Source organism: Manis javanica, chromosome 2 (assembly GCF_040802235.1).
Source record: "Manis javanica isolate MJ-LG chromosome 2, MJ_LKY, whole genome shotgun sequence".
Lineage (NCBI taxonomy): Eukaryota > Metazoa > Chordata > Mammalia > Pholidota > Manidae > Manis > Manis javanica.
This window is the reverse complement of record NC_133157.1, coordinates 25,862,934-25,884,543: the sequence shown is the minus strand read 5'-3', so window position 1 is coordinate 25,884,543 and position 21,610 is coordinate 25,862,934. Positions and strand designations below refer to the sequence as shown.

The following is a 21,610-nucleotide window of genomic DNA, read 5'->3' as shown; positions in this document are numbered from 1 at the left end:
CTTTTGACTGATAGGACAAGGTATAAATGAAATAAAGTCCCAATTTTGTTGTCCTAATGAGCTGTTTTTCTATATTCCCTTATGGTTGCTTCTCATATCCTCACTTGATGTTTCCATTAGTTCAGTGTTAAAATCTGCAATTTTTACTTCACATTTTTTTCCATGATGTTACAGTGTAAAAGTCCATTATTGCTAAAATATAAATACAAAGCTATTCTATCTATACTTAATATTAAAGTGTTTGACCAAATCTATAATCTGGTAAGAACCCAAATTATTAATATAAACAGTTTATATGAAAGAGCGCAGTAGGTCCTCAGCAGAATTAGAACTATCACCTAGATCTTCTCAGTTAACAATATCTATTGTATGATGAACTTTACATTATTGTAGTTGCTATATTACAAAATTAGCAGGTAAGTAAGATAATACTTCTTAAGGATTTGGTGGACCATATGCATCTGAATTTTATATATTATCAAGATATATATTAGTCATATAGGCAGAGAAACAGATGGTTTGCATGACCAATTTAGGATTGGATTTAAGCTGTTTTAAACTGTATGAAAATGGGGAATCCTTTTATCAATTTGTTCTATTTATTTATAGTTAGTGTTTCCTGCCTTTTAAATAAGAAAAAAGTCATGTATTATCTGAATGCATTGTGCTATATGCTATAATATTAAATACTTAGTACTAGAAAGTATAGGAGAAAGAAAGATGGTATGTGTGGTTAAGGATGTTTTGTAGTGTGAAATATAGGGTTTAATCCCAGCTCTGCTGCTCAGTAGCTATGTCATCTTGGGCTAGTTATTTATCCTCTTAGCCTCTTGTTTGCTCTTCTAGAAAGTGGACTTAATACTGCCTGCCTAACAGAGTTGTAGTAAATGATATAATTAATATGTACATATGTGGTGAGAGGAGAGGCTTATCCACCAGTGACTTTCTAAGACTTCCCAGCATAATGGGAGGAGGGGACAGGTTCCTTACCCATCCCCAACCCTCCTCTTAGGGTGAGAAACTTACTTGGGGAACAAGGCCATCCTTAGAAATGGGGTGCTCTTGGCTTAACCCTCAGAAGTGCTGAGCTGGCAAAAACTCTTGGTTTCTTTAATAGAAGAATTTTGTTTCCTTTGTTCAGTAATTGAGAGACATCCTGGATGCAGTTTAGTCAGTTACAATTAACATTTGACTATTTAAAACTTATATATCTGTATATGAGTATGTATGTCATCTGGTATAGGGTCTGACATTACGGCAGACACTCAAGAAATGTAGTTCTAGGACTTATTGTCATCACCCCTAATATTATTAATTAAAATTTGTACATAAATTACTGGAGAAGAATCAGTTTTAAATGACTGAGACTGATATTATAGACCAAATAAAATTCTTACTAATCCTATGATGTTTGAAAGTTCTAAATGTTGACTTAATATTAACATAAAATAAAATTAAAGCGAATTGATAAGAATTTATTCAGACTGTTCTGCTAGCTAATACATAGCTTTTCTTTCAACAGGTTCAGCACTATGTAGCTACAACCTAAAGCCTTCTGAATATACTACATCTTCAAAAGCTTCTGTTCTTTGCCCTAAACTACCAGTTCCAGCGAGGTAAATTTTATTGTATTTTGTTAACTTGTGACTTTTGTTTTTGTAGGTAGATTGTAAACTGTACATGTTATTCTGAGAAAAGAGTCATTGATGATACTTATTGCCCAGGTCCAGTACTTTTACAACAGAAATTTAAAAATAGTAACAGAAATGAAAACATGTATTTCACATCTTTTCTTTAAAAAAGGCACATAGAGGAAAGAATTTTTTTCATTCTCAGATATTTTCTGTTTGGGTGGGAGGGTGGATCACTTTTTTTTCAATGCTGTGATTTTTAAGTATACAAAACTGCTCAATCATTATAAAACATACAACAGAATTAGAAGCCAAATCCCCTAGTCTCCAAAGATTCTTTGAAGTTGATCCTAATAATACTTACTGGGATTATTTTTCAATTTACTTTGTAAGTTTAAAAAACATGCCAGTGATTATTCTTCATAGTTCATTTCAGGCTCTATCCCTTAGGCTTTCAGGCTCTATTTTCTGTAATAGGCTGTTTGCCATATCTTATCCAAAGTCTTATTCAAGAAACATATATTATTAAGTACCTACTATGTATGATGGATACAAAGATGAAATAAATGTTCTTTGTTTGGAAGGATCTCACAGTAGTTGTAAATAAAGCAAAATTTTAAAATTATAAATAGATTTTTTAAAAAGGAAATAAATTCTCAAGCATTGTAGCATATATCCTTAGAATTAGGTGTAGAGGATTTGGAGCACCTCTCATCTTGAGAACCATAGCATGTATCACTAAACATGCATGACATGAGTCAACTTCTCCAGGAATCCTGAAACAAAATCACTCTTACTGTATTTCAGTATATTGGTTAAAATTTTGAGATTCATCTATGTCAACTTTCCTTTGGGTTGCTGATAGGAACAACTTGTGCTTTATTAACTTGAATTTGAAATTTTCTGTTGAAAAGTAGACAAAGGTTATACCAGTTTAACCGATTTCCAGGTCTACTTTAGTCTTGTCAAGTTGCTGTCGAGATTAAAATTTAAAGCCTATGCCTCAAAAGTAATGGGACTATTCTAAAAGATACTAAGTAAGAAAGATGCACAAATTATGGGTTTAGACCAATAGATAAAGAGATACCATTCATGAAAACTGAGATTAGGTAGGCTGTGACAGTGAAGAAAAGGGGGTCCTTTGAATAGTCATTGAAATAAATTTGTCAGTGTAAAGACAAGAAAAGCTCTGTCTTCTTATCTACTCAACTGCTAAAACCTGTTTTAAATGCATACTTTGAGTATAGAGTCACTCCTTCAAGGCATTAACATATTATAAAAGGACAGTCAGAAAGCCTTGGTGTGAGGATGAGGTTGCTCTGCTTCTGTGTAATATGGGTGGGGAGGGGGTAGAGTGCAGCTCGTGTTACAGATCCTTTTCCACTTCTGACCTCTGAATTCTACATGCTGCTGAATACCTGTTCCTGGTTAGCTTGGGTGTCCCAGCATGGTGGCACATGCACATCTCACATACGGCATCCTAAGGGCATTCACTAGAAGACAAAACATAGTATTAGGGGTTTGGGTTCTAGAGATGGCCAGATTTGGCTTCTAGGAAAGTCATCCACTAATGTCTCAGTAATCGAAGATGCAATGATGAACCTATACCATCTCAAAACTGACCAGATACTATGTTTATACTTGTATTTAAAGAGCCTCATGTTTTACTTTAAGGTACTTATGCTTCTATGTAATTACCTTACAATCTAAGTATCTTGTCACTTTGTCTGAATTCAGCCTATTGGAAAGTAAAAGAGAAGAGAAAGTTGATGGAAGGCAAATTAGGACCTTATAAATAATATCCTTTAGTATTTGGCAAGCAAAATTGGAAAATAAGAATATATTTGTTTTAATAAAAAACTTGGGGCACTAGCCTGTTCCACATGTAGTATTAGATACTACAGTAAAGATACATCTTTAGAGATGAATGAGATTAGTATCAGTCCTTAAGAAACTCTGTCTTTAAAAAAAAGTGGGAACTGTGTATTTTATGACTTTATCTATAGCCATTAAAAGTCTAGCACTAGGCAAGCCTGTGATGCAGGCACATGCCCCTATGCATCTTTCATTTCTTTCTTCTTGTCCTCCTAGGAGTACCCTAGTGGATCAGAAAGAACTGAGCTCTGAGTCCAGATAGGCCTGGGGGTGAATTGTGTCACCACTTTCTATTTGGAAGCTGAAAAGTCTCTTAACCTTTCTATAAACCAGCTTTGCTCACATGTAAATTAGAAAGATTAATACCTCACACATGGAATTATTGTAAGAATTAAATAAGATAATATGTGTTAAACAGCCATTATTGTTCTTGGCATGTGGCTTAAGGAATATTATTTTTCTCAACCTTGCTGAGGGCCTAGCCCCCTTCTGCAGCTGAAAGCAGTGCCAATTTTAGAGAAATGCAATTATAGACTAATGTGCATTAAAACACTGGTGCCACATAATTGCCAAATGGATTACTATTTCTGAAAGCATTTGAATTTTAAAAGCAAATACCTAGAAAGGTCCATATTTTATCCAAATTCACAACTCTCTATTGATATGCTAAATCTAGTAAAATAGGGAGACTAGCCAGCTCATGTACTTAAAATGCTTAAAGGTTTAGGTATAACTAGGGGAAACTGCAGTATTAGAAACAGAATGCAAAATTCATTTCATTCACCGAACATTAATTTTGGTATTTCTGGATGCCAGAAAGGATAGTCAGTGTTGGAGAATTAATAACATGATATGGAAATGAGAAATTAATAGCCAAGAAAAAAATGTTATCCATTCATTTTTTAAAATGAAGGATTCAAGGTAAATTAACATTGATTAATCATCTACTGTGTGCCAGCCACCATACTAAGCTTCTCATATGTATTAACTCATTAACCCTCACAAATGCCTGTAAGGATATTGTCCCTAATTTATAGATGAGGAAATAGAAGATAAAAGAGGTTAGAGGAGTTACCCAAGGCCACACAACCAGTTGTTGGAAATCAGAATTTGAATCTAAGATCTTGTAAAGCCTATACCACAGTTAGTTTAAAAAAAAAAAGAATGAAAGAAGAAATAAAATGAAATGTGTGAAACTACTGCATATTACCACTAGATTCTTGACTTTTCCTGTGTTTTCTGTGCTATAGAGATATTTCCAGAGCCCTTTATTGTTATTATTTCTTAAATAAAACTTTCAATTAGAAGTCATGTATAATTGCTTATTTACAACCTGAAGCTTTTAAATAGTTGTGTGAGGTGTAAACTCCTGTCTTATGAAGGTGTGTGGCAAGAGCTATTAGGATTGTTTGTCATCAGACTTTGAAGGAGCCCATTAACTGTGGTAGTCTGGACTTAAAGGCAAATGGCCAGTGTGTTTGCCAAGGTAAGATACAATCTTCCTGTGAGTGGCTAGTTTTAAAAAATCTTTAAAAGACTCATTATAAATTCATTTTGTTCTCACTGACTAATACACCATAAAGTCCTAATGGAACTACATTGACTTCTTGAAGATTCAGTATTCTGTGGGCTTTCATATAGTAAGAAAACTTACTGTAAATAGAATTCTTTATGTTGTCCTCTTAATAGGAAGCACAAAGTGTATGATTTAGATTAGACACTAAAGTAGAAATGATCCCAGATACTAGTTCTCAGAAGTATTATTTTCTGAGAGGTATATGAAATCACCTAACTCATCTCATCTTAAATTCATGATATCACATGGGATTTAAATGGTAAAATAAAAGACACAGTAATTCAGTGCCATAATTACTTGGATTTTTTTCCCAAAAACAATCATTTATTTAAATAATCAGTATTTGCTGTGTTTACTTATTTTTTTTAATAAGAAAATAATTTAAGTATTAAAAACTCATGGCTGGTCAAGTTGTTTTTGTTTAGGGAAGAGATCAGAAAAGAAATGACAAACAAGGAAACTAGTGCTTTTTGCTTTAAAGCTAAGTATTTAATTTTATTATTTAACCACCATGTCCAATTTTCTTTATTTCCCTTCTATTTCTCATATAACTTACCACTAGGACAGATTTTGATCATTTTGACCATCAGCTAGACAATGTAGTTAGTTAATCAGTGCTAATTTTATACTTTCAGATTTAGAGCTGTCAAGTTTAACTGACGTAAGTAATTATAAGATAAGGGACTGCTGTAATTTGTTCCATTTTTTGAATACTTGTAATAGTACTCTTTCCAATTGTCCAAGTGCTTATATGTACAGTATAAAAATAATGTGAAAGGATAAATTTGGAGCATATGATTACTCAGTATTTCCTCTTAAGTAAAAATAAAGGATTAGAGTTTTAAGAGTATAATTCTTCCCTTTTCAAATCAGCTGTCCTCATGATAAGTCTGAAAAGCAGAAGAATACTAAAGCCACTGGGCATGCTGCCTTGATCAATTTAGATTTATGGGTAACCTCTATTATTATTATTATATTAATATCAGAAAAGCCTTACAGAGGACTTACTCCTAACTTTTCATCTAACAGATGGAGGAACTGAGAAACAGAGACAGCATCATGCAGCTGTGTGGTGTTAGGAAAATTGCCCAGGGATTTTGAACCCAAGTCCAGGTTTCTTTCCCTTATCAGAGGCTCCACTGTCCTTTGGAAATGATGTATAATTTCTCTTTGTGCATAAAAATACATCAATATCTTATTAGGATCTGGGAGATGTAGGTGAAGCCACCTCTGGAGAGAGAATTCTGTTTCACTCCTGCTATAAGACAGGTAAAAGGAAACCGGAGAGCAGGGTCAAGAAAATTGGTGGATATTAAAAACAAGAAAATGGCATCAGTATCCTTAAGATGGATATATTTTATATTCAAGGTTGGAGGCAAGTGAGTTAAATGGAGACTGCAACTCATATTATAGGGTAATAGATATAGCAGATGTAAATGTAGATAATCGTGGAGCAGAGAGGACTTTAGTTTTGAAGGATGGAGAACCAGGCTTTAGTTGAAAATATGGTTAGAAGTCCTTTGTCAGGGACATTAACCTGGCAGGGACATTATCTAGGTAGCATCAGGAAAAAAACATTTGTAGGCCACAAAAGAGTTGTCAGTTTAAAGGTTTCTGTCCCAAATTAGCTTCCATTGATTAGGAACATACAGTTAATCAATCCTTTTTTATTCTTTCCTGTAATATTTCTAACTAAATCCATTTCACTAAAAAGTATTCTATAATTTAATATCTTTTAATATCATTAGTGAAACAACTTTTGGTCAAAAATTGATGGCTTGCACACCTGTAATTCAACATTACACAGGATGTTCTGGCTTTCTGCAATTCCTGACAAAATACAAGGTCTCTTACCAACACCATTTTTGATATGCCCACAGATCACAAGAGGCTATTTTTCTTTTTTTTAGTGAATATTCATGTCACGTTGTCACATCATCATTGTGGGCTACATTTTACTGAAGCATAAGATAAGGCTAGATCTTTGAAATTATATTACTTTCTTGTTCCATGAAGTTTAACAGCATGGAAGATATTGCTTATTCTCACTGCCAGTGGTGCTCATTTACCGACATTTAAGGAAAATCAATATATACTTCACTTACATTTTTATTTGAAAAGAAATATTCTTACTATTTTTGAGGAAGGACACAAAAATAGTGTTTTGTTTCAGGTCATACAAAGTTGCTTTGCTGAGATTAGAAACCTTAGAACTTGGTGGTTAACCTCAAATCTTATCCACTAATTTGAACAAAATACAGTGCCAACCAAGGGTGAAAACACACTTATATTGTTACGGTCAAAAATGTTATGTTAGAGCTATGACTGATAGTCCAACAAATAATTCTGAGAATGTGGGATTCATGTTAGTGATGGCTAAGTTTTAATGTAATACACACATAAGTGTGTGTTTGTGCATGCACACATAGGGGCTCTGTTAGAATCCAAATTACAACTGAGCACATACTCACAGAGCTTTGTGTAAAATCCGTCACTGATCGGATGTATACTATGTTCTGAGAAGCTAAAGTAGAAGAGCCATGTTAGAACAAACCAGGTTAATGTTACCATTCACACATAACTGTGTTCCTTCCCAAGTAAGAGCAGCAATCAATAAAAGCCTGAGATAATTACCTCCTTTTTTGACACAAATAATCTCATCATAAGAATAAGAACATATAAAAAGAAAAGAAAGTAGCCAGAATCCTATGACTGTAACAAATCAGAGGTTTTTCATTTGTTTGTATTTCTTATATTTTCATTCTTAAGTGTATATCTTTTATACAGTGATGTAGTCATCACGTTAAATATAAATTTTTGGTTATTTCCCTTCCACTATCACATCGTAAGTGTTTCCATACTATGCCGTATGTTGATGTCTCAGCATGTCTAATTTATATGAGAGTTAGTAAGTTTGTGCCCCAAACACCTTTTTTAACCTAGGGTTCTGTATGCTATTCTGATAAAAGAAACATTCTATTAACGGTGGCACATTTCAAGCAGAAGCATGTGTTTTTTTATTTTTAAATAGCTTATGGCAAAAATTCATTTTCAGTTCAATGAACTATGTTTGTAAGTTTTGTCATCTGCTCCTTGATTCACAGATGCGTAGGCTGAGGACTTTTTAAGTGTTCGTTTTTGCTTTTGGTGGTTTTGTGTATGCGTGTGTGTGTGTGTGTGTGTGTGTGTGTGTGTGTGTGTGTGTGTGCGGGCGCTTCTTTTCAGAAGGGGAGGGTAATGTCTTCTGTTGGAACATGCACTCCACCCTCTTTAATAAGGCTTGTGATAAGATTGGCATCACTCCCCATGACAGTCATCTTCATAGCATTAAGTTCACAGCTCTTAGCTCCCATATGATGTGCGGAGGGTGGAGTGTATTGCAGTCATAATCACCTTTCATTTGTGTGTTTGATGTGGCATTTATATTAAGTAGGAGTAATTTTTTTTCTGATTTTTTTTCTTGTGTCACCAGTGCACCTATTCCATTCTTCCATCGCTGTGCTCCTGTGAACATTTCCTGCTATGCCAAGTTTGCAGAGGCCCTGATCACCTTTGTCAGTGACAATAGTGTCTTACACAGGCTGATTAGTGGAGTAATGACCAGCAAAGAAATTATATTGGGACTTTGCTTGTTATCACTAGGTAATTGTTTTTCTCGTTATTAGCTATTGCATAGTACTGCAGTAGAAGACTGTTCTGTCTTTTCACCAAAATATGAATATAACTGGGGATACTTGTAAAATGTTTAACTTCCCATAGCCAAAATAATTGTTTCCAATTACATAGTTATAAGTATATACATATTTTAAATATGCATACATATATATATCTGAGACTCATTTCCTTTCTTTTTCTCTCATTGGAGAAAACTGGTGTTTTCCCAAACTTTGGTTATTAAGTCTATAATAACTTCTAATTTAATAGCAGGAGGCTTCTTTAATGAATCAATACCCTTTTGTTTTTAAGTCATGATGCCAAAAAGGCTTATTTGCTTATAAAAATAGGCCACATGTTCTCTTATATATTTCCATCAAAGAGACATTTCTGATCATTTCAGAAATATGTGATTTTTTTGTCATTGCTACAGATCATAATATCACTGTATTGCTGGAAAAATTAGATCTCCACTTGTTAGCCATTGAGTTTTATGGTCAATAAATAGATAAGATAATCAATAAAAATGTTATTTTCAAGATGTAAACTCCCTATACTATCCCAGAACTATATGCAGCCATATCAGAATGTATAGACCCTTTTAGTGGGGAGAGGTTAAACTGTGGTAGGAACCAAACAACTATTTCATCATATAAGTAAAATGAATATTTATGCTGTTAACAGTTATAGCCATTGGGAAGACTAGTGTATTTCCATGTTGTCATTAGAGAGTATTTTCCTTTTACGTAGGTAGTACTTGACTCAATTTGAAATAATGCTGTCCATATGAAAAGCTATTTCTGTGATATTTGAAATGCTCCCATCTGTTTTTGGTTCCTGTACACTTATTGCAAAAGTGAGTAACTTAATAATGTTACTTAGTCATAGATCCCAACCATTTTTTTGGCTTTGCAAATGGCCCAAAGAAGCAACTATTAGTCTGGTTTTATAAAGTATTTGGTTTCTGAAATAGGTGAATACTTTAACCAAGAAAAAAAATTCAGACCTGAAAAATAGTGATAATAATGTTGTTAAACCATTGGAATTCCATTTTTTGTTAGAATGGTCCTCTTTATTAGAAAAGATATTTGTTCATTTGTTCGTGAAACAGGCCTTGACATAATTAAAAATAAACAGATTATGATTTCAGAAATGAATTTCCCTGTGCAAGGGTTAAATCTTCCCAGTTACTTTTTTGAGGTTTTTGCTTTAAATTTTAGCATGTTGGAATTTAGTGTGAGATAGGGAGAGGAGCTGGCTAAATAATTCAAACTAAGCTTTGCTCCTTTTTTAAGAGCTTCTCAATCAAGACCTCTGACCCCAGTTGAGAAGTAAAGTCAGAGGAATTTTGGCCTCAGAAGGCTTCAGGGTATTATTGTAAGGGGCAAACCAGAGTTTTACAGGAGAAATGACCAGAAAAAGATAAAATGCCATCTAGCTTGTGGACTGACCCTCACAGAAGTTGGTCCTGAGATGCATAGGTAACTCAAGGAAGTGTAGCACCCAGGTTAACTGATCTCTGTCTGCGTGTGATAATTCTTCTGTCACCGACATGACATGTCATCCTCTACACTTTGTGTGTGAGCACGTGTGTTTGTATGTGAGTTCTGCTGTCTTCCCGTGGTGAGTCCACAACAGTTCTGTGCTGTTTTTGAGTCACCATGTGCATTTGCATGTATTCTTTTCTGTCGTTTATAAACCCACAGTTAGGAGGCTATGCTTTCAAGTGATGCTATTCAAGTGGCAGAAGTGCCCCAGTCAAAGTGCAAAAGCTGCCAGTTTCCTTTCTTACCTAAAATGGGATCATGAGCTTATCAGTAGCAACAAAGTGCATCCCTATGAGAAAACAATTGAAAGAGTTTCTCTTTGCATTTTCCAATGTTTCCAAATAATATTCTGCATGTTCTCTATCTTCCCTGCAGTTCTATCCATGATTTTGATGGTGATAATCAGGTATATATCAAGAGTGCTTGTGTGGATCTTAACCATTCTGGTCATACTGGGTTCACTTGGTAAGCTGCTTATTCCTTTGTTTTTAGTAATTAGAATTGAGAAAGTTTGCTTTTCCTTAAGTTCAGAACTACTTTATTTTAAATAACTTTTCTTTAGTAAGGCTTTTTAATTCATTGGTAAGCTGTAAAAAGACTAGTAAACGGATTACATTAAAGTTAGTTCACTGTATCAGATAAAATAGCAAGGTCAATGGCATTTGGAATAAAAGCATGTGGAGATATTTTTTAAAGGAAGCTAACATTTTTCTGTCAGTATCAGTTTTGGGGAAAGAGTCCAAGAGGAAAGAATGCATTTGATTGAGGCTCCACTTCTTGTTCTTTAATTTTTGCTTGATTCTTCCAGTGCTCCCTGCCTGGCAAGTGAAGGGACCCTTTCCTTTTAACTTGCACTTGTTTACGGCCTGATCCAGCCATTTTAAGGTGTTTAAGTTCTAGCTAATTGAAAAGTGTCCCTGGCAGGATAATTTTGTGTATGTGTTTACATTTTGTTAGTTGTTTTTCTAATGACATTATTTTGTTTTCTGTTTTTGTTTTACTGTTTCTAATGAAACCTTCCAGGATTTCTGTGTTTATTGTCTGATAAAAAAAATCTCTCCCCTCCCAATTATAAATGTGACACCTCTTCATAGTATCTAACTGCTTCCATGGTACAAAATAGAAATATAGAAATAAATAGATAAAAAAGGAAAACAGTTTTATTTTCCTATGCTACATCTTCTCTTTAAAGAGAATTTACTTCTGTCTTTTTAAATTTCATAATTATATTTAGGACTCCCCCCTCAGTTCATCACTGTGAACATTTGAAATCCAGAACTTTTCTGTGTGTGTGTGTGTGTGTGTGTGTGTGTGTAAGTTAAAATGTTTCAGCCCAATGTGAAACTGTTTTAGTAGGGGAATTTGACCTCATTACATTAATAATCCTATCTCATATATATGTGGTCTCACTGATATCTGTTTTATGTTTTTCTTAAATATATACTTTTTTATTTTGTTCTCTCTTTCCTATATGAACTATGTTTAGCTTTTTTTCACCCCTGCATTGGATGGTGATATTATTTTATTATCACTTCTATAGTTGGTAACTATACATTTTCAGAAAATGTTCTTCAGTCTAGAATCCTAGATGATTTCTATTAACGGCTGAATGGAAATGATAAATGTTGAGTTTTTCCCTTGTCTCCTTTAAATTTACCATAAACTTTTCTCCCTTTTCAACCTTATTTTCTTCTGTCCATTCCTACTTTTTACCTCTTATTAAATAATATGAGTTCTTGTATTCAGATTATTATTAACATTGAGGTATTATTTGACACTATATCTTTTTAACGAATTTTGCTTATCTTTGCCTTAAAAAGTTTCATAATTATATTAAAGTTCTCCTGTCCTAGTTTTTGTGAGAACTACTGGTCCTATTTTCAGAAAACTTTATTCTTGAGTTCTTAATTTCAGTTCATCTTTGTTTTGACTGGAATCTGAATTTAAATAACTTATTTATGAAGGACTTGTGGGTCATTTATTTTCTCAACTCTTGATTATCTAAGGTTGTCTTTGCTTTATATGTGAATATTGAATTTGCTGCATAAAAAATTCTTGAGGTACAATATGTTCCCTGTGTCTGTACTTTATTTCAGAAAAGAACTTGCTAACTAGATAAATGTTGTTCCTTTGCCCATAACCTTATATCTAATCAGTTCTGAATCTTAATTAAGGTTATTTGTGAGGTGGGGGGAATCTTTTTCAACTTTGAAGTTTTCTTTATTTCTTTATTCGACTATTGTTTCTGTTCCAGTGGTTTTCTTCTTATGCTGTATCTCCTAAATTATCATTTTAATTCTTTGTCATGTTCTTAACATTCAGGAAGAACTCTTCAAGTTCATTTTCTATTTTGCTGATTCACTCTTCCTCACTGTCAGTTCTGTACTAGTTTGGTTCTTTCCATTCATCTTATTTGTAGTTCTTCCTTTCCCGGGCCATTGTTCTTTTCATTTCAGGTTGTAGCCTTCGTATCTGATTCTGTATTTAGATGGTGTCTTAATCAGAGTGGACTTCTGTAACAAAGAACCATAGACTGGATGCCTTATAAACATTTATTTCTCATGGTTCTGGAGGCTGGAAAGTCTGATATCAAGGCACCAACAGATTCAGTGCCTGGTGAGGACTGGCTTCTTATTTCCAGCCACCTTCCTGCTTTGTCCTCATGTGGCAGAAGTGGGGAAGGAGCTCTCTGAGGTCTCTCTTATAAGGCCACTAATCCCATTTATAAGGACTCCACTCTTATGACCTGGTCATCTCCCAGTGGCCACATCTCTAAATGCCATCACATTAGAGATCAGGATTTTAATACAAGAGTTATGGGGGAATACAAACATGCAGTCAACAGATGAATAGTTTTTACAATAAAAGTAGATTTGAATCCCAAATCTGCCACTCACTAGGTAAGTGACATTTGGCATACTACTTAACTTTCCTAAATTTCAATTTTACCATTTGTAAAGTTGAGCTAATAATACCCACTTAATAATATTGTGATTGTACCTACTGTGCAGTTCCTAGCACAAATCTAGAGGTTTAATAAATTATATCTACTGTGGCTGTTAGTATCAATGTCCTTCTTGATGTCATCATTATTATCTCATTCTGTTTTCCTTGAACTTCAGCCTTTCTCTCATAACTTTTTATTCCTGTTTATAGAGAACTTGTTTTATTCCATATTTTTGAGGATATTAAACAGTTTTCCAAACAACTGTCTTGTACCTTCAAGATTTTAAAATGGAAGTTTTTCTCTTTTTCTGAAATATTTTTATAGGCTCCAGGTTGTTTTGGTTTATTTACTCATACTTAATAGAAGAAAAATTTATGTTCAGTATCTGCCAACAGGTAGTGTTGGAATTTCCCTTTGACACCATTCGCTCTATTTGAGAGCAGGTAGAGATCACGTTGGCTTGCCTAGACCTCAGCCCAGGTTCTTATCTCCCAGGCATTTATCTTGTCCACTTATATATACACATTTCTACTCTGAACTGGCCCCATCCTTATGATGGCCTATAAGGCCTTACAGTGTGATCTGGTCCCCAGCTCCCTGAAGCCCACATCTCTTGCTATTTTTCCCCTTACTCATTGCAGTAACCACAATGGCCTCCTCCTTTATACCCTGCCAGGCATGGCCTCATTTCAGCATCTTAGAACTTGCTGTTACCTCTTCCCTGGAATATTCTTCCTTTATAATTTCATCAGTTACTTTCTCCTTGTCTTTGGTTCTTTTGCTCATATATCATCTCACCAGTGAGGCCTTGCTTACCCACCTTATAGAAATTGTGATGCTTTCCTAGCCCCAGCACTTTGCATCCCTCTTACCGGGATACTTCTTTCTTAGACTTAATATACTGTGTTCTTACTTGTTGCCTTATTTTTTTGCTTCCCTATTCCTGTATGAGCTCCATAAGAGGTGAGGGTAGGGACTTGGCTTTTGGTCTGTCCTGAGCACCTAGAACAGTAGATACTACGGACACTCAGCATGTTTGCTGAATGGACTGAATGAAGGTGTGTGATGCAGTGCTCTGATATGGAGCAGGTTTGCCTCCCTCTTCAGTCTAGTTCTCAGGATCTCTGAAGTAGTGATGGAGATAAAGCTCTCATCCCCAGCACCCACTGCTGTCATTCCATCAGAGATTTCCTATCTTTATTCCTGCCTTTGGTGGGAACTACTCTTTTGATCTTCATTTATTCATTGTACAAATATTTTATAAACTGCATGACTGTCAGCAGTAGGCACTTAGGTTACTGTGATGAGTACAACATAGGTCTTTGCCCTTTCTCATCTTCATTGCTGATTCCTGTTACCTTTATTTGCCTCTTAGAGGCTCCCCAACTTAAACAGAGGCTAGGGTTCTCTTGTGACCAGTTCCTCAATAAGTTTATTTGCCACACTGAAAGACTTGTAAGTGCCTATTGTGGAAGATGACTCTGGAGGAATTAGAGCTTCCTTTCTGCTGGCCAAAGTTATAGCCACACACCTCCCAGCCCAACAGATTGCTGCTGCGCTAGTTCCACAATGAGGTATAAGAAGCATCCAGGGGATTAAGGATTTATATTACACATTTTCCTGTGCTAATTATTGCAAAAACAATTGTTTTTGTCCCCAGGGGGAACAGGTGTACTGTGGTGGCTGTATGCAAAGCAAAGAAGGTCTCCCAAAGAAACAGTTATTCCAGAACAGCTTCAGATAGCTGAAGACAATCTTCGGGCCCTCCTCATCTATGCCATCTCAGCTACAGTGTTCACAGTGAGTATAGGCCTAGGTCTATCTTTTAGGTTTACATTTTTATTTATAGGAGCTCATTATTGAAGCAGAAACTCACCTGTAGCTATTGTATGCCTAACCCTGATTTCCTTTAGATAAAATCTGTCCCACAGAATGTGGCAGGAAAATGTCTTCCCAAGGCCTCCCTAATCTGATGCAGTATTCAAATAGAACAACTTTTTGAGAGAGGATTTCACCTAAAATATTTACATTATCATTTGCTAGGAAGAGCGTGTTTCTTGCTATCATAGGATAATGTAATTACTTTTTAAAAGTTCCCTTTACTGTGGAAAGTATGTTAAGAAATACACCACCTCATATTGTTCCATTTATTTGTGCACTTATTTTTTTCCCATTTTTCCCTTTTAAGCTTTTCTTTTAACATTATTTCAAAAATATAGGTGAGCTTTACTAATTAACATGTGGTTAAATAATCAGTACTTGTATCTGTGGTTCATCTCCTTCTTCTCTCTGAAAAAGGGGGAAAAAATCTCAGTCTGCTTCTTGGACCAATCTCAAGCTTTTTATTGAGCATTAGAAACAAAATGTAAAGCCACCATAAAGCCACTGGTGCCAAAAGATATTTGTTATAATATAAATATTTATTAATCATCTTGAAGGAAGTTCTCTGTGCCAGTTGCCAGGATGGGTGAAGGGGGACAAAGGGTGACTGACATGGACCCTGCTCTGAAGGAGCTCTTGGTCCAATAAGGAAGATGAAATAGAAATACCTCCTGTGTTTTTGTAGTCATAGCGTATGGTCTTCTTCCCTATTTTCAGAAGGACAAGCATATATCCATTCAAATAAATCAAAAGGCTCATTATGACTGACAACATGATTTGATTCATAGTAAGTCAAGTAAGGAAAGGTAGATGAATTAGAGGATTTATTAATTAATCAAGAAGTCATTTTATGTTTAGCTTTAAAGGACATTTTCAGTATATAAATGAAAATGATGTGCCACAAAAGCAATACAGATTGGTAAGTATTACTGGTATTTCAGGGAACACTTCCCATTTTGGAATGCAGAGTTATGTTAAAATTGTCCACCATTGTTCAGTTTTTTCACTGCTTTTAACAGTAACTGTGACCTCTCCTCCCATCCTCTCCATACAGGTTATCTTGTTCCTGATAATGTTGGTTATGCGCAAACGTGTTGCTCTCACCATTGCCTTGTTCCATGTGGCTGGCAAGGTCTTCATTCACTTGCCTCTGCTAGTCTTCCAACCCTTCTGGACTTTCTTCGCTCTTGTCCTTTTTTGGGCATACTGGGTCATGACACTCCTTTTTCTTGGTACTACTGGTAAGAAGACATGTCGCTTCCTTATTAGTGGTGAATCTGATTTGCACTAACATATTTTAAGCCATCAGCAAGATATAATTTTTAAGATGTCTATTGACTAAGGTCTAATAGCCATCAGAACTAGCAGTAGTTATGGCTCTTCAATAACACATTCCCTACTTAGGACTTTTAGATCATCCTAGAAAAGTAAGTCTAAACCAGGTAAGTCCTGAAATTGCATGCTAGTGTTGAGATCACTGTAGATTTGAGGTGAACTTCTGTACTAACTCAGACATTTGGATCCATTCTAAGATGAGCTAATGAATGCAGAACCACTCTGGAGTTGCCTCAACCCCAGTTACTGCCAAAAATCCACTTGCTTCCTTAGTGATTTCTAGTCTGGAAGTGACTTGAATCTGGGTAGAGCTCCTAGTGATGATGCAGTTTATAGTTAGACTCTCAGACTTGCTTGTTGCTTAATATTAAAGGTGATGCCTGAATGGAGTAAACTGTGAGGAGTGAAGGAGAGTAAACTTGTATGTAACTTCTCTGGCCATTCAGCACACATCTACCAGTTGGATCTAATATTAGCTTCTATACTTTGCTAATAATTTAGATCTGTAATTATTGGACAATTAATTGCTCTGAATAAAAAAAAAAAGGTGAAATGTCTGAAAATTCATGCCTGAACTAAATAACTGGCAACGTGGTAAGAACTATATTCAAACAGAACAACTTTTAAAAGCTATATATTATGCCTTTGAGGAAAACAAAATGCTTAATTATATAATGTTTGGTTTCACAACCTTACAAGTGATGAATGAAATAGCACTGTGATCATAAAGTGTGGGGGTATATGGTGGAGGGGGTAGGGACCTACTGTTGGTAATTCATCTCTTACATTTAAATAGCCGTATTTTTTGCTTTATACTCTATGTGCTTCTTCTTCCCTTCCTTGATATTTTCCTAGGCAGCGCTGTTCAGAATGACCAAGGCTTTGTGGAGTTCAGAGTTTCTGGGCCTCTGCAGTACATGGGGTGGTACCATGTGGTGGGCCTGATTTGGATCAGTGAATTTATTCTGGCATGTCAGCAGATGACAGTGGCTGGAGCCGTGGTAACATACTATTTTACTAGGTGAGAATTCATACTTGTTACAAAACTTAAGATCATCTAAATGATTATGTCTGAAGGAAATGGGACAGGCTGGTAAGAGTTTTCGTTTCTTTAAAAAGTAATTGGAAGTGAATATGACAATGTTATTATTGATGATTCTGGGAGATAGGAAAATAGGAGGTTGCTACTTTATACTTTCCTATAACTTTCTCAAAAACTTAATCAGAACAGCAAGTCATGATATAACTTAAATCATATTTAGCAGATGAGTAAATCTTGGAGTAGTGTCTTACAATGTACCTTTGCTTTATATAAAAGCCTATTGAAGACAACAAGCCTGTTTAATTTGTTTCTATCAGAATAAGTGTTGTGACTCCCTTTCCTAACTTCAGAGCTGAATATAAGCTGTAGGCCTTACAGGTTTCTATTTTAATGAGGTGCCAGGCTAGACTGAATATCTTTTTAAGTTCCATTTTCTGGAATTAAATTAATGCCCTAAGTATTTACTAGTAGAACCTTCAAAGCACAGTTTAATTTAACTTAAAATGTTAGATCATAAGAACTCCATGAAACTACTATGGAGAAATGAAACATTAATTTTATATAGTACATCTGTAGCAGTTGTATTAGTTATATATTACTTTGCCATTTTGTCATGAAGCTAGAATAAGAAAAATGAACTAATTTTTCACTGTACTGAACTCTAAACCATTCCTGTGTTTCCCTCCTGATCTAGGCTATGTTTTAATTGTCTTCTTGGTCATTTTTAAAATAGGGATAAAAGGAATTTGCCATTTACACCTATTTTGGCATCGGTGAATCGCCTTATTCGTTATCACCTCGGTACTGTGGCAAAAGGGTCTTTCATTATTACTTTAGTCAAAATTCCACGAATGATCCTTATGTACATTCACAGTCAGCTCAAAGGAAAGGTAAGGAGAAAATACTTTTCTGGGTTTTCTGTGGGCACGTTCCAGACCTCAGGTCTGCATATGGTAAAGCTCCCAACGATGTTAAGTCCAAAGTTGTAAATGTTTTCTTCAAAGTCCTTGCAAAGGAGAGTCCAGTCCTTCCCTCTTCTTTCCCACTCTTGGACCCCATATGCCATGGCAAAATCCTTCTAATCACTGGTTTCCCAAAGTGTCCTGTGTTTCTCTTCCTCTGTGTTGACTCACACACCTTCCTCTGCAGAACCTCTTCTCTATCCTTGACTGTGGAAATAACATACATTTCAACACACCTTAACTCAAATGCCACCTTTTCCTAGAAACCTTCCCTGATTCCTCCTATCTTCCAAATGATGTTGGTTCTCTGTTCTCCACTCTCATAGCACTCATATCTGTATCATATTCTGATTCTCACCTTTTTAGGGTTAGCTTTTTTTATTTCCCTCTCCTACTAAATTATAAGTTCCTTGCTGGTCATATGCCTTCCTATACTTTATATGTAATAAGTACTAATTAAATGTTGACTTGAACTGATTAAAAATAATTCAGCCATTGCAATTTAAGGGAAAAGAACAGGAACATTTGAAACTTTGAAGCATAGGTTGTGATTTTTTTAATGTTTATTTTTCTAACATTCTATATGGTGGTTTGGTTCTTTGATTTTTTAAATTATTTCCATTTTTCATCCTTTCCAGGAAAATGCTTGTGCTCGATGTGTGCTGAAATCTTGCATTTGTTGCCTTTGGTGTCTTGAAAAGTGCCTAAATTATTTAAATCAGGTAAAATATTTTCAAAATAAATCTAACATTCATTTTCAAAGTTATATTCATTGTTTCATCTTCCAAGAGCTTAATTGAAAGATGTTATGTTTTTTCATGGTGGTGTACATTGTGTCTTGATCTTATATATCTATTTCAATCATATTTTCATTTTTTTAAAGTAACATATATTCTTATCAAGGCATTTTTAATTAATTACAATACATGGATAAAGTATCATTAGGGTTCATCTTTCAGGAAAGGCATTTATCTCTTACCCCTTAATTCACATCCTTTCATCTTTGATTTTCCCAGAAAATCTCCTTATTTTAGCCATAGTTCTTTCTCTTAAATGTTTGAAAGCTTTAATTTAGTGAAAAACCATTATGATACTCTTTTTTGTAACCATCTACAGTTGTTCAAAGCCAGTGTGCTTTCTATGCAGATACTTTTTTTTTTTGGTGCAAATGCTAAAGACTGTGATAATGGTGTGGTGAATATTAAATGAAGTGCTATTTCTAAGGTCAAATGGAGGAATTGATACTGATGGGACATTTCTTAGGGGATCAGGTTGGTCCTCTGTCTTTCTGTGTCTGAGCATGTAGCACTCTCTGTGAGCATCTTTTCTTCTTTTTTTTTTCCTTTAATAACTACTTCTCTCCATTCTCTGAAAATTAATTCTAATGTACTGAAGCCCTCATCTAATAGACCAAAGATAAAAACTGACTTTCTCACCATTTGACTCTAAGTGATTGAATGGTAGTGTTGTACTTTCCATTCATTCACAGATAGTCATCGGTTGATAGTCCTGTGGCCATGATGTTGAGCATGCCTGGAGTTTACTTTTTTGCAGTTCTATGGTTAATATGAAAAAGTTGGTGTGACATTTCATTGGCAAAATACATTCTTGTAGGTCATAATAGTCTATGGATGTAAAGTGTTTGAAAGGTCATTATTAAAATAGCAACAGCATAACAATCTGAAAACTTATGTTCTTTAAAATTTGGTTTGGGACTGAGTCATCCTTATCAAAAACTTGATGGATGCACTGAAGATACTCACCATTACATTTCTACCCATCACCAAAAGCTTATCTTCAGAGAGATATGCTAAACCCAGCTCTCTATCTTTGCACCTCCCCACAGGCACCTTCTGCTCTTACAGTCTCCCAAGTGTGCCTGGAATGACTTCCTTCCAACACTTACTGATCCTAATCCTTAATGATTTTGCCTAAGTATCACCTCAAAGAGCCTTGCTTATTATCCCAGGCCCTCCACTGACCTTTCACATGACCAGTTCATACCTCTGTGAAAATACTGAGAACACTATGTGGAAGCTGTTTACCTCTTTCTTTCCATATTTAGACTTTTAGTTCCTTAAAAACAGGAATCTTACCTTGTTTTTGTCTCTCCAGAAATTATCCCAGTACCTGATACACAATAGGTGGTCTTTAAATGTTTTCTGAATGAATTATTAGTTAATCAGTGAATATTTGGGTTTAAAAAGACTACGAGGGTGATATAAAACTGTAAGAAAGAGTCTCAGAAAGGAGATGTGCAGTTATACCAAAGGAAGAAACAAATCACATGATGTCAAGATGCTCAGTAACCAGGTGAAAAAGTCCGGAGTTTTCAACCCATCCCAAGCTAAGCATTTGTCAGCGAGTTAGTACCAACAGTCCTGAGATATATCTCAAGCTGCAAACTGCTCTTTCTTGTACAGCTTTTGACCACTCCAGCTCTTCATTAGGTAGGCATGATGTTTGAAGATTCAAGGAAGACATTAAAATAGCAAAAAATCAAATGAGTAAAGGTTTAGGGAGAGTGGTTCTTAATAGTTCAGTTCGGGAATACGAAGCACTGTGCTGTGGGGAACTGATTTCCAGTGGGGCTTCATGTCTTCAGTTTTCATAGGAATTTCATTTAAAATGAGGTCAACAGATTGAAGACATTAGAAAACTTCCGGGCTTGACAAGTTAAGCATAAAAATCAGTTGCCAGTGGAATTTTTTCATCCTTGTTCCTGTGAAATAGTTCAGAGCTAGGTGGGCACCCATCTGTTTGAAATATTTAAAATGTATGGGATCATGGCAGTACTGAATAGATGAGTTCCAGAGACTTTTTTAAAATTCAAAAAAAGCAGTAAGGTGTAAGTGTGTGGTCTGCTGGGGTATGAAGAGGTGCTCTTCTCAGTGCTGTCACACACATTAGGCAGTTAGCAGCTTAGTGCTCTTATAGAGATCAAGCCATAGCTGGCATCTAGATAACAGTTGGCTTACACCTTTTGTTTTGTCTGTGTTATTGATCATTGCTTCCTGAAAATGAAGTTCAGTTTTTCCATACACATGGAATTGAGTCCATACTTTCATAGCCTTGTTGGAGAAGGTACAGTGGATAATTGGGAGGTGTTGTACAGTGGAGAGATCCAGATGTTGAAGATGTGTTCCAGTCCCAACAGTGT

General features: G+C 35.3%; 1 protein-coding gene across 4 annotated transcripts in view; it reads left to right on the top strand.

Annotated features, from left to right (window-relative positions):
- The window catches only part of SLC44A1 (solute carrier family 44 member 1), a 176,604-nt gene that overhangs the window by 87,994 nt on the left and 67,000 nt on the right, over positions 1-21,610 (top strand). For all 4 annotated transcript variants that reach the window (XM_073226806.1, XM_017672459.3, XM_017672458.3 and 1 more), the window contains exons 5-12: positions 1,523-1,616; positions 8,555-8,724; positions 10,659-10,748; positions 14,891-15,030; positions 16,166-16,352; positions 17,302-17,467; positions 18,222-18,378; positions 19,089-19,172. In XM_073226806.1, the coding sequence (XP_073082907.1) occupies positions 1,523-1,616; positions 8,555-8,724; positions 10,659-10,748; positions 14,891-15,030; positions 16,166-16,352; positions 17,302-17,467; positions 18,222-18,378; positions 19,089-19,172 (1,088 nt within the window). The remainder of the gene's footprint in view (positions 1-1,522; positions 1,617-8,554; positions 8,725-10,658; positions 10,749-14,890; positions 15,031-16,165; positions 16,353-17,301; positions 17,468-18,221; positions 18,379-19,088; positions 19,173-21,610) is intronic.